The 12,572-nt window shown below is 43.7% G+C and overlaps 1 protein-coding gene across 1 annotated transcript in view; it reads left to right on the forward strand.

Moving 5' to 3' along the window:
• ACADVL (acyl-CoA dehydrogenase very long chain) overlaps positions 1-12,045 on the forward strand; it is a 120,300-nt gene extending 108,255 nt beyond the window's left edge. Inside the window, exons 15-20 of the mRNA XM_078671429.1 lie at positions 4,483-4,580; positions 4,902-4,974; positions 6,331-6,403; positions 8,511-8,583; positions 8,832-8,907; positions 10,708-12,045. Coding sequence (XP_078527555.1) covers positions 4,483-4,580; positions 4,902-4,974; positions 6,331-6,403; positions 8,511-8,583; positions 8,832-8,907; positions 10,708-10,845 — 531 coding nt within the window. The 3' untranslated portion in view covers positions 10,846-12,045. The remainder of the gene's footprint in view (positions 1-4,482; positions 4,581-4,901; positions 4,975-6,330; positions 6,404-8,510; positions 8,584-8,831; positions 8,908-10,707) is intronic.
• Positions 12,046-12,572: the final 527 nt, after the last annotated feature.

The following is a 12,572-nucleotide window of genomic DNA, read 5'->3' on the forward strand; positions in this document are numbered from 1 at the left end:
AGTCCTCTCCCAAAACTGAAGTCAGTATCAACTCTATCCAGTATCCGCAAGGAGGAAAACTACGCCAGGTTCAGGAGAAGCATCAAGACCTGGTTGTTTGAGAAATACATTCTGTTTGCTCTATTTCACCATACTTATCTTCAGTGCTGTGTCTCGGCGTCGGGAAACCCTTTTTGGGTAGCTGCGTGCCCTATAAGTGTACAAAATAAATAAATAAATAAAACTCTGCAACCTCCAGTTCCTCTCCCAAAACTGGAGGCAGTATCAACTCTGCAACCTCCAGTTCTTCATCCATTCCCTGTGACTCCCTTACCTTTCCGTCCCATCGTATTTCAGGAATTTTTACCTAAACCGGTAACCACACCTAAACAGTTAACCACTCCTAAACACACCTCTCCTTAATAGTCGAGTGGTTCAGTCGGGAGACGTCTCTGGTTAGGATGATGGAGATTAACGTGTAGGAGACTTGATAAATGATGATAATGATAAGGATGGTCCAAGTCACAAGGATTTAATGAGGATGGTGACGACACCAATGCTTTGCCAGATTCGTCAAGCATAGATTGAGTGGAATCCATTCATCATTCCACATGAGGCCACCCCAGAATCAACTCTTTTGCTGCCGAATGACATCGAGAGTTTCCATTCTCTTATTGAAAAGGCCTCACAGCTTTGAGTGTCCAAGCATCAAGAGTTGAAATTCTTTTTTCTGTTTTGATTTTAAGGACGCAAAGTAGTACAAGATCTAGTGCTACACTAGATCATTTATGGGCCTTCTGATAATGTGAAGGCCTGCTATGGCCACAGTTAATCTATCACTGAAAACATGAGGAGCTACTGGTTCAAGACTGGTGTGTATTTTGAATCTGGGGAAGACAGACTCGGTCATTTATTTAGTTACACAGCACGGGTCGAGTAATATGCAAACACCTTGCACAGCCCCTACAGACAAGGAAAGTCGTAAATGGGACTCCATGGGAAAGCCTGTGAATATTCTGGCAATGGATGCTGTAAAATTTACCAATGGTTTTAAAATAGTGGCTAGATTCGACCACTAGCTCTGAAGCAATATATCATGCTTAACTGAAAAGCTGCTACAGGAGAACAGGGTGAAGGCTAAAGTCATCATAAGGGATCGAGAACAAGCCCGTACTGTGTTCATAGCAACTACTATAAATCCTCTTCGTGTGCAATTTGTCAAATAGGAAATGCCAGAGACATGAGGCCAGATGTTCAATGAGAAACCATGGACATACCTTTCGATGGACAAATGTTTTGGGCAAGAAATTGGATACGGTCCTTTAATTCATTAAAATAGTTACTTGAATGACAAGATGTCTAGTTGTGCCTGCAGACGGTTGTATGTTGTTACAACGCATTCCGTTGCAACGCATGCCTTTTCCACGCACAACCTTTACAATGATTGTCGTTGTAAATGTATGCTTGGTAAGAGAATATTCTTTGTAAAGGTTATACCCCATACGTGACTCCCCATCCCCAATCCTTATATTTACCCCTGCCCTTAACCCTTTTTATATATATTTTTTCATAATACTAATATTCCCCTTACCTCTTCACGTCGTCTCCTCTCCATCTTCCGTGGTGACATCCTACGTCATAAAGAGGAACCGGAAGTTTTTTTCAGTTTCCTCTTAAACGACGCCGATTGCCTGGACTTCTCTACGTGACTTCAGGTGAGTTTTTTTTCTTGGGGGGGAGACCCCCCCCAACCGCCTTTTTTCCCTTATGTTTTTTTAGGGGGGGAGGAGACCCCCCAAGCCCCCTTTTCTAATTTGTTCCTTTACCACACATGCCTTTACTACGTATCTCGTAGTAAAGGTATGCGTGGTAAATGTTTTCGTGGTAACCACGCATGTGTTGTAATGCATGCGTGGTTAAGCCTTTCGTGGAAACGGCTTTGTTGTATTGGCCGTTTCCCCCTGCAGACCATACGCCTTTATAGAGCTGTTAGACTTTAAAATGAAAGATCCTTTCACTCAGGTTCCTTTTTTGACAGAACAGGCAGTTGTGGACAGCAATTTGCATACTCAAGACCGCAAAGGCAACAGTGCAGGCAGTTGACCAAGCAAGATCAGCATTGAAGATGCAACTAGTCATTAAAGTTTGACATCTAGGAAAGTCGAGCCTGACTTTCCCAGGTCTACCTCCTCCCTCTTGACTTTGACGATGGGAGGCTGGATGGGTTAATCCTTAAAGGATTGGCAGAAAACATTAACAGTCAAGGTAGTGTTGGACACTATCAGACATGGTCAGTCCCTGTCCTTCTTTGATAATGTCTTTCTCCAAGAATAGAGAAAGACAAATATCTAAAAGAATTGTGTTTGAAAATTGCCAGGCTACTTCAGAAAGGAGCCAGAAAAGTGCCAACCTCAGAAAAGAGTCTAGGATTTTGTTTTGAGATTCTTTCTTATACTAAAAAAACCTGGTGAATGGCTACCACTATTGGACCTAAGAAACCTCAGCAAATACATCAAACATCACAGGAAATCGTATTGTTTCTCCAGCAAGGAAAATTCTTAATTAATGTATTTAGATTGAGGACACTTATTTCAATATCTCGATTCATGCAAAGCACAGGAAGTTCTTAGTTTCATGATTGCAGGTCAGCATTACCAGTCAAGGGGCTAAAGTCAGCTCCATATATAGTGGAGAAGTGTGGCTCAATGGTTAGAGCGGTAGACCCTGATGCACAGGTCTGGCCCGGGACCAGGGTTCAATTCCTGCCTCGGCTGGTCTCGGCGGATCTTGGGCTCATAATTCCTCGGACCTGATTTCTCGCCTCGGTGCCTACTCTAAGCATGGGTCCCACGCTGCAACTCTGGGCAATAGCTTGCTTAGTCTCCACAACGGCCCCCTACAGCGCTAGGGATGCCTGGTTGCACCCTGGGGATGCCCAGGAGTGGACATTTCACGGGGAGAAACCAGGAAGGGTTCTCTAGCTGTATGAGTACAGCGCCAGGACACTCAGGAGTATCAGTGCGCTTTACAAGTACGTCTACATTTACATCTACATATCTTTACAAAGTAGCAACTCCTAAGAAAAAAAGGCTAGGTGGTATACCCTTATTTTGACGACTGACTGATAAGGGCAGAAACAAAGCAGGAGGCACTGGATAGGACCAGAAAGTTAATTGTAATGCTTTCAAGACTAGCATTGGCTATTACCATGAACCATCAGTTCCATGTCCAGCAACAGATTTAGTATTTCTAGGGGCCAAGCTTTACATGAGAAGGTGCTGTTCCCATTTCTATAAAGGGTACACGATTAATGCTCCAGGCATCTTTCCTGAAAACAGAGTAGAAGCCTGTGGTAAGAACGGTTGAAGTGATTCTTGAAATGGTCTCCTTGTATCCCGTTGCTGCCTCAAGTCCTCTCCACAGGAGCGTAATGAAAGAGCAGCTAAGCTTACAGTGGCAACATGTAAACGGAGACTGGGATGATCTTCTAATCATAATCCCTCAGATTAAACCATCTTTGCAGTGGTGTTTGAAGAAGGAAAATGACCTCTGAAGGCAATCTCTATTGCTTCCCAAACCTTTGGTATATGTAACTTAAGACGCTTCCCTGTTACAAGATTATTAGACGTAACAAGCCAGAAAATCTGGCTCTTGGAAGCTTCTCTCCGGGAAAGGGCTGAGGGTTGATGGCTGTTTGAAGTTTGGGTTAAACATACAAATTTGTAAAGGATGTATGTAATCTGTGGCTAGTTCTGTGTTACTAAATGTAATGGTTCTTACTATGTTATTATTGATTACATGGGTTTCCGATCACAACAATGAGAACTTATTGAAGCTTGTGAACCGATTAAAGATACTGATGCTGGAGAACCGTAGTTAACTAACCTTTCACTTATTTAACCCCTGCTCACATCTGTCCTGGATAAATTATATGGTCAGTCACTTTCAGATCCGTTGTCTCACGGACCTGGATTTTATGCTCAACTGGCTGATATGAAATTACAAAAATAACACCTGGAGCACAAATGACAAAAAGATTGACATCGGAGACAAAATGGCATATTGGGACTCTGTGTGAGATAACTGGACCGTGTCACTCCTAAAGAGAGAGACACGCATGCCGAACAGGCCCATGTTGAGGTTCTGCTAGGGCAGGTAGTGCCAAGAGGCCAGATTATGATGACAGTACACTGTGTAAATGGGCACCATTTGCCACAACAAGATCAAGCTTATGGTGCCACTGATCTACATTGTTAGAATCACATTCTACGTGGTCTGTTTTTGTAAGATGTGAAAGTCATTGTGGCTGTCCAGTTGTGAGGTTGTCTGGGAGGGGGTCAGACTTGCCTCATTTTGAAAACTGAAAAGAATGGCCTTCAGAAAGTCTTTCCAACACCTGCATTTATATAGATTGCCTTTCTGCTTCTCTGTCACTCTCTTCTTTCCACTGCTGGCTCGTTTCCTGATAAATCAAAATATAAATATGATGTTTTCCTTTAATAGAGTGCAGGGAACCAGCTGAAGGGGCTGCAGAAAGCATTAAAAAACCCACTGGGGAACGCAGGATTCCTTATGAACGAAGTCAGCATGCGGGTCAAGAGGTAAGGATGGTTTTGGGAGGCTGAGGAACGAGCACCAGTTGTAGTCCTGATAGACAAAGAGTGGTGGTGAAGTTGATGGGTGTTGGGAAAGAGCTTCTGGTAGTAAGTTCTTGCAGGCAGGATAGAACGTGAAGTCTCATATGGCAGGCACTGCAATAACTAATTCAATATTTATGTTGGCAAAGCTTTGAAGGCCACTTGATTAACAGAGTGGCCGACATAGATTTCTTGCTTGTTGAGTTTCTGGTTGAAGTGTTGTACAAGTGGAGCACTTGGCAATGCACTTTTGTGAATACTGTTGACTTGCAACTCTCTCCACAGGAAAGCAGGATTTGGCACAGGCTTGAGCCTAAAGGGGACAGTGCATCCTGAGCTGGAGAAGAGCGGAGAATTGGTGAGAATTGGATTCTTTTTAATCTGTTTATTCAAAGACATGCAGGGCCATGAAGATTTGGGCCAGAAGCAGTCCAATAAGGAGCTCCTTCTCAAGAGCCCATGCCCAATGATGTTGCTGTTTGCTAAAGAGTCCACTGTAAGCTTACAAAGATGTACCTCTGTTCCGATGCCACTGCGCTTTCTCAGGTCGACTATCCTCTTCGGACTGTTCCCCCAGGGAGCAAGGTGCTGCTGAGGGATGTCCTTATGATGCATCAGTGATATCTTTTTTCCTGGTGTTTGTCTACTCATTCAGAACACCCTCCGCTCCTTCCTATGGGACCCGTTGGGTCTTCACAGATATTCCCTACTACCAATCGGGCTTCTAAAGACAGCGCTAGAAAAAGAAGTCTGGAAATGGGTTCTGACGTGTGTGGCATTGTCGGTGTACATCCCAATTCATCATGAGTCATTCTAGTCGTGCCTCTTGTTGACACCCACAGTTGGCTGGCTTTCCCCATGTCAACAACATGGTATTTGAAACATAACCACCACATGACAGGATATATGTACAATTTGAGAATTCCCAACAGAGAATCCACAAAAGAAACAAATATGGTTAATTGTTAGTAATATTTTGTTTGGAGTATCATGCCAGCAGCCTGTATTAGTCTAACTGAATGCCCCACACCTCCTTTCCCAGTGCCGTTCTCTGGTTGACCAGAGAGAGAGAGGCGCATCGAGTGGAATACATGCATGCCTTTGAATAATAACGGTGCCCCTCTCCAGCACCCCCTATCATGCTTTCCTCCTTACAACTAGAAAGAACCTCCGTCATCTAGTGCAGTGACCTCTTTGGGCCACCATGTAACCAGAACAGAAGAACACAGCTACAGCCTGAATTTAAGCTGTAACAGTCGGCCAACAACAAGTCAAGAAGATAGCTTAACTGTCTCCAGTGCAAGCCTGTGCAACAGATTTGACCCCTGTAGAGGTGTATTAAAGTTTAAAAACCAAACCGAGATGGTTGTCTTTGTGGGATTACGGTCAACTCCACACAGAGGCTACGCCTATGTTGACTTCCACCCACATGCTAAGAAAAGTTTTAGGAAAACCGAGTCCTACAAACACAACCACTAGATGTTAAAACTGTGAAAAGCATGTGAATCTAGACGAGTTTCAAGCTGCACAAACCATAATTACAGGTAATTAACTGGATTACTTAAACCCTCACTAGGGGTGTACTCATTCCTTCCTTTAAGGTTAAAAAACTTAGTATTTATCTTCAGTCAATGCAGTCAGTGCTAATTAAGGCACTGAGAATGAATCTGCTGCATGCACAGACTGACCCCCTGCCCCCTCTTCTTCCATGCAGACCGTCCAGGCGATCGAGCAGTTCGGAGGAGCTGTGGAGACGATGCTTATGAAGCATGGCAAGAAGATTATTGGTATGCAAACTCACCTGTTGACTCTACACTGTCTCTCATACAGATGCTTGGCCTCCGAAAACTTTCCTGTCCATGAAAGGGCTTAGTTGGCTCTTTTGTCAATACCCCATCAGATTGATGGTAGATGGTTTGTGGCGTTGAAGGAAGCCTTATTGGTGTATACTCTGAAGTAAAGGTTGGGCCTATGAAACGGGTTGTTATGGTGACTAAGGGCGGATACCAGCACCCTAATAGTTCTAGTTGGTTATAACTGTGGTAGCAGCATTTTCCCTCTTTTAAAATGAGCATTGGTGGTGGGATAGCTATCATCTTTAAGAATGTTTAGTCTTGCTTTTGTTCTGCTGACACACTAATTGTTGACACAGAAGTATCGGAATTTTGCCTCTCAATAAATGTTCAACATGTTGTAGGAGAGGGTTCTTTTTATTTACAGACCGACTGGGCCCTTTCTGAATTCTTTTATTAAAGTAGTCTTGCAGGTTCCTTTACCTTATACCCATTACATTATTCTTAGGGAGTTTAATATTCATTGGGATCTTGCACCTGACAGACTCTTCCACCTTAAGTGACAGTATGTCTTCCTTGGAATTTTCTCAATAGGTTGCGATGCCCACTCCCAGAGGAGGACATATAATAGACTTAGTGTTATTTAACTTTCATTTGTCCTTGCCAGACCCCATTCCTTTAGTCTGGACAGATCATTATTTTATCAAGTTTAATTGGTCTACTTTCCATGCGGACCAACGGGACGATGTTATGAGGCCCCTAAATCGTCCTTTTTTTTAAATCACTGGTGACAATTTGCAGGCTGCCTTGGAAAATACAATTTCACCTCTATTAGGTTTCATTGATTCCACCATGATGAAATACGATCATTGGTTGCGTACTGTGGTGGAGAAACCAGCCTCTCTCCCAACTCACGCCTCAGTAGTAAAAAGATCGCTAGTCCCTGTTTTTCTGATACTCTTATACAAGAGAAAAAACTTTGTAAAAAGTTAGAACAGGCATGGGGAAAGAATTATAGCCTTGATTCAAGAATATTATACAAAATGTGGCCCTGATAAATCTCACAAAGAAAAAGTATTATGAGGGGTGTATAGAAACAGCAGCAAACAAACCCAAAGAAATGTTTTACTATTGTGAAGGGTTTTACTGAATCTGTGGCTAGTCACAAAAGTAAGGTTCCATTGGTGTGAGCAATTAACACTAATCTTTCACAATTACGTTCAAGCAATACAGAACAGCGTCCCCTCAACTTTTATCCTGCATTTGACTTTTGGCTGTACTGGTCAATTGGCTATTCCAAATTCCTGTGGGCTCTCGGAGTCTAATACTATCTTCCTGGAAGTCTCTAGGACAGCGATTTTAAATCTTAAATCGAGCTCTCCTAATGATCCTTGTCTTCCTACAATTTTTTTGTTTTAGGTGTGGACATTATTAACCCCATTCTGAACGCGGTGCTGAATAAGTCCCTTGTTACTGCCATGGTGCCTTCATGTTGAAAGAGAGAAAAAATTGTTCCTTTACTTAAGAATCCTAACGCAGATCCAGATGTTCCAGGCAATTGTAGGCCAATTTCCCTTTTTCCAGCGCCTCCGAAAATAGTTGAAAAATATGTCAATTGACTGCTCTATCTAGAGGCCATTGAGTTTCTTCATCTGAGCCAGTCTGGTTTTAGACATAGGCATAATACTGAGACTGCCTTTAAGCTAGCCTGGCTGATGAGAGCTTTTAGCCCGAAACCGGTCCCAGGATGCTTGTTTCCGGTCCAGAGAAGACATGTCTTGGCCGTTCAGGCTGGACTGTTCCCATGAGGCACAGGGTCAAGACTGATTTGCATATAGCTGCGTCTGAACTGGGGAATTGAGGCAAGTACTCTGCTCCTACCTATCCTACTAGTTTATCCAACAGTGCTTTATAGAACCTGTCGTTCTCCAGTCTGCAGCGTGCGGTCTGTGATCTATGGTTCTGTTATTGATGCTGTGCTCCTGTCTTATGCAGTTTTTATAATCAAGGTGTATCGTGTGACCAGAGGTTCTCTGTGCATTGACGCCTTTACTCTTCATTGTTCTGGAGCTGCCTTAACTTTGCTTTGTCCCATTTACAGATGAGCAGTTTGTGCTGAAGCGAGTGGCAGACAGTGCTATTGATCTCTATGGGATGGTGGTCGTTCTCTCCAGGTAAGTCCATGCGCTGCAGCGTGGCACTGATGTCTGTAGGGAAAGTGGGTGGCTGGGTGAGCACTTGTGGTATAGGCAAGGGCAGAAGATGTTTCTGTAGTGCTTGAAGGCTGATCTTGGGTTGCATGAAGTCCAGATTGAAGTCTGACTGGAGGATGGATCTCGAACACTGATTGACAGGCTGGAGCATGTGTGATTACCTCTTCCGGTGCCTACATAACATTTGACACTATCCTTTGATTCTGCAGGGCTTCCCGCTCCCTCACCCAGGGGCATCCAACTGCTGAGCATGAGAAAATGCTGTGCGACACCTGGTGCATAGAGGTGAGGTCTGGGTGTTGGCGGTGCTGGAGGGTGAACAGTACTGGGGGCTATATGTCAGGGTCTTGCATAGACAATCCAGCGTTTGCCTGCTGTGTCCTGCTCCTAGAGCACACCTGGCCCAAAAAGATCTTATTCCTCATGAGCTCGGCCATGATTATTCTTTATCATCAGAAATGCCTATCTCAGCTGCAAGAAAAAACCTTTTATAATTCGCAGCTTCTCAGAGGGACTTCTTATCCATTACAGCCTGGACATTTCTCTGACTAAGTTTCATAAAAAAAAAAATCTTTTTTTGAGTTGTTAGGAATGCTTCAAACTAGGAATTTGTAACAGCCACTGCTGCACAGCTGGATTAGAACTCAGATGCTGCTTTGAAAACCTCTTGCAGTCCCAGCACTCTCCTGAAGATGGCACCGCGGAAAACCCACTATAGCCATGGAAGTACTCGGATGCTATCCAACAAAGCCTTTCCCTGATTTTTATTTTTTTGGGTTTGAAGGCAGAAGGGTGAAAGCAGCCCAATCAACTGTTATGAACTTGCACATGTCCTTTGAGATCAGAATTGTGTTTTCTTGAACAATAACTACCCACTCATAGCCCCAGTTTCCCAGAAACGCTTTGAGCAACCTTGTGCAGACCACCATCATTGGTAATCATTTACGAAAAGGAGTATGTCTTTTGGATTCTGGGCAGACGCATGGTTTGCTTTGCACTGGAAGACACTGTTTTGCTGTGTTATGGATGTATATTTTTAATGCATGGTCTATTTGTATTGTGCAAAAATAACTGAAAGACAGCAGAGCACTGTACAGGTATAGAAACTGATGATAAAAGTCCTGATGCTCCTTAGTCAGCATTCCTGCCAGTCCCTGGAAACAGTGCTGTGTCAATACCTTGACTACAAACCACCAGTCATGCCTTTCCCAACCGGCCTGGCTGATGCTTACAGACTGAGCTCTTATTCCCCTAGTACTGCCCTAAACCTCTCAAAAACACAGGGCGTAGTAAACCTGTGCATTACTAGTTTGGATTACAGATACTGACAATTGATACTAGATTGAAATTCTATTTAGCCAAAGCCAGAGAGGAAATTGATTAAATGAATGAATTAATCGGACTGCACTGTTACATGCGGGTGCTGTACCCGACAGGGTAGTCATTTGGCAATGAGTTAGGTAAATGTGAACTTCTTCTCACTTGTAGAAAAAGAGGAGAGGATCAACGACTGTGGCTTCAAGGAGCTGGTTACTCTTTGCCACCTTTGGTTGCGAGGAGACCTTCTTTATGGTTCGGAATGCTGGTCTTCGTAGCACCTTTCTTTCCCTTATCCATGGCTCTATCTGACCAGCTAAACTCACCCCTTCCAAACTATGAGCATTCTCCTTGTTTGCAGTTCGCTGCCTTAGTTGTACCAGCAGTGAGGGCACTTCCTGTTTTGCTCTTGTTCCTGTGGATAATTCCTGCCAGATGCAGCAGTGCTACTCAGGGATAGAGAGACAGACTTTAGAGTCCTGGAGAAAAGAGAACTATGCTTCCGATCGAGCTCTGAATGCAGCCTTTGCAGGAACAGCATACTTGTAGGCTGTATGTTAATACCTACAACACACCTGGTTGTGCAGCGTCTCACTGACCCCACTGTATTGTATCTGTATAGTAACACTGCTTCAACTTGATAATTAGTCATTAAATGCTTGCACAAATGCCAAGGCGGACAGGTGCACAAGAGTCGAGAAGGTAGGCTTGTATTGTATGATCTTCACAGCAACTAACCGATTTTTTGCTCCATTCCTTCCTGTTCAGGCTCATGGCCGTATCCGGGAAAACCTGCAGTCGCTGAACACAGACACCACCAACCAAGTCTTCAAAAATATGCGCATGATATCAAAGGCATTGGTGGAGAATGGAGGGGTGGTTTCCCCCAACCCACTGGGATTCTAGGTGTTGCGACACGCTTACCACTCTGTGCCTGAGCCGCTGCTGGGTGCGCACAACAACTGCTGGGACTATAAGATTGTATCCGCTCTCAAGCAGTAACGTTTTCTAATTGCTGGGGCATGCAAGAAATGGACATCAGGTGGGAGGGAACCAGAGTGCCACATTCAAATGCTGAATTGCCTTACAGAGTTCCTCCTCTTAGCCTTCAATCATCGTAACTTACAAAAACACTTCTTATCTGTTGCGGTGTGTTACCTTTCATTCTCTCTGACTAGACCGGCATGAAGTGTTCAGCGTATTAAACCATCGCCTTATTTTCCACATGCATGGAGTGATTTCCTCTTCTCATGGGACACTGATTCACAGGACATTTGATGATTAATATTTGGATTGAATCACTAACCAGGGCATTCATGAGGTGAGCAGTTCCCTCAAAAGGCCAAAAATGTGAATTGCTCCCTTCTGGCTGCAGGGTGGAAGCTTCAGACATGATGACAATATGGATCCAGCAACTAAAGAGCAGTAGTCTTTTAGACTTCATGTGATGAGAAACAACTTGCTGGCAGTGTAGAACAGTGTTGTTTTTGGTTCTTGGGCTCTAAAGAGACACCTTTCACTGAGAAGAAAGACTGGTGGGGTGGCTCAAGTGACCCTTGTATATCAACCTGTCCATAAGCCTTTCTAGAGCATGGTACAGATGTGCTTCATTACAACCAAGCAACATATAAGGGTTGGCGCCAGGTCAGTGTAGGAACTGACATTTACAGTAATCGGGTACTATTAATGGGCAAACAAACTTTACTGTAAGGCACTTGTTTAGGTCCTCAGCCTACTGGGCATAAGAACTAATGCAATGGAAAAGCTTGCCTCTAAGTGTGTTAACAATACGATTTCTAAACTCAAAAGCCAGTTCCTGATGTGAGAAGACTTACACTCAGGTAGTCTAAGAAATCTGCAAAGACAGAAAGGTATGTTTTTTAACTACAAAAATGAGATATTCAGCGTATCGCCAAAAATCAGTAGAGGTGTATGCAGGAATCAACCGTTGAAGCGGTGAGAAAGGGCTATAATGTCAGGGCTGAGACATGCCCTCAGCGTTCTGGGAGGAGGTGGATGAAATAGACTGTTAAATGTCACTGCCACTGTGTTTACCTAACTGTTGTGCTAGGACTTGATGGCCTTCTAATAAATATCTTGATTTGTCTTCTGCTTATACTCTCCTTAAACTGAATCATCAACTGTAAAGCATCACAAGAGAAGCATTGCAGGCCCACACTGCGCCACAGCCATTGGCAGAATGAAGCATGTTAGCACAACCATTCCTGTAACACCAATACCAGAGCACTGCCAATAACCCCAGCAAGAGGCAATATGAGAAGTCATTCACACTGAACCCATCCACTGAATCTGTTACTTTAAAATCAGCACAAAGCTATTCTGCAAAGCAAATGGCAGACTTGACGCCCACCAAAATGTACAGCAACACTAATACAAGACTACACCATGACAGCCACTAAGAGACCAACTCCCAGTATTTTTACTGTAGCACCAAGGTTGGGCTTTTATTTACTCTGTTAGCCTTTGGATGACTGAACCACATCACACTAAGCTTTTAACACAACTGCAACACAAGGCTACACTAACACAGCCATGGAAAGGTTAAACCCATTCATCAAGTCATGCAACCACGACACAAATATGACACTATATAGGCAAGACATTGACAGACT

The sequence above is a fragment of the Lissotriton helveticus genome, chromosome 12, assembly GCF_964261635.1.
Source record: "Lissotriton helveticus chromosome 12, aLisHel1.1, whole genome shotgun sequence".
Taxonomy (NCBI): domain Eukaryota; kingdom Metazoa; phylum Chordata; class Amphibia; order Caudata; family Salamandridae; genus Lissotriton; species Lissotriton helveticus.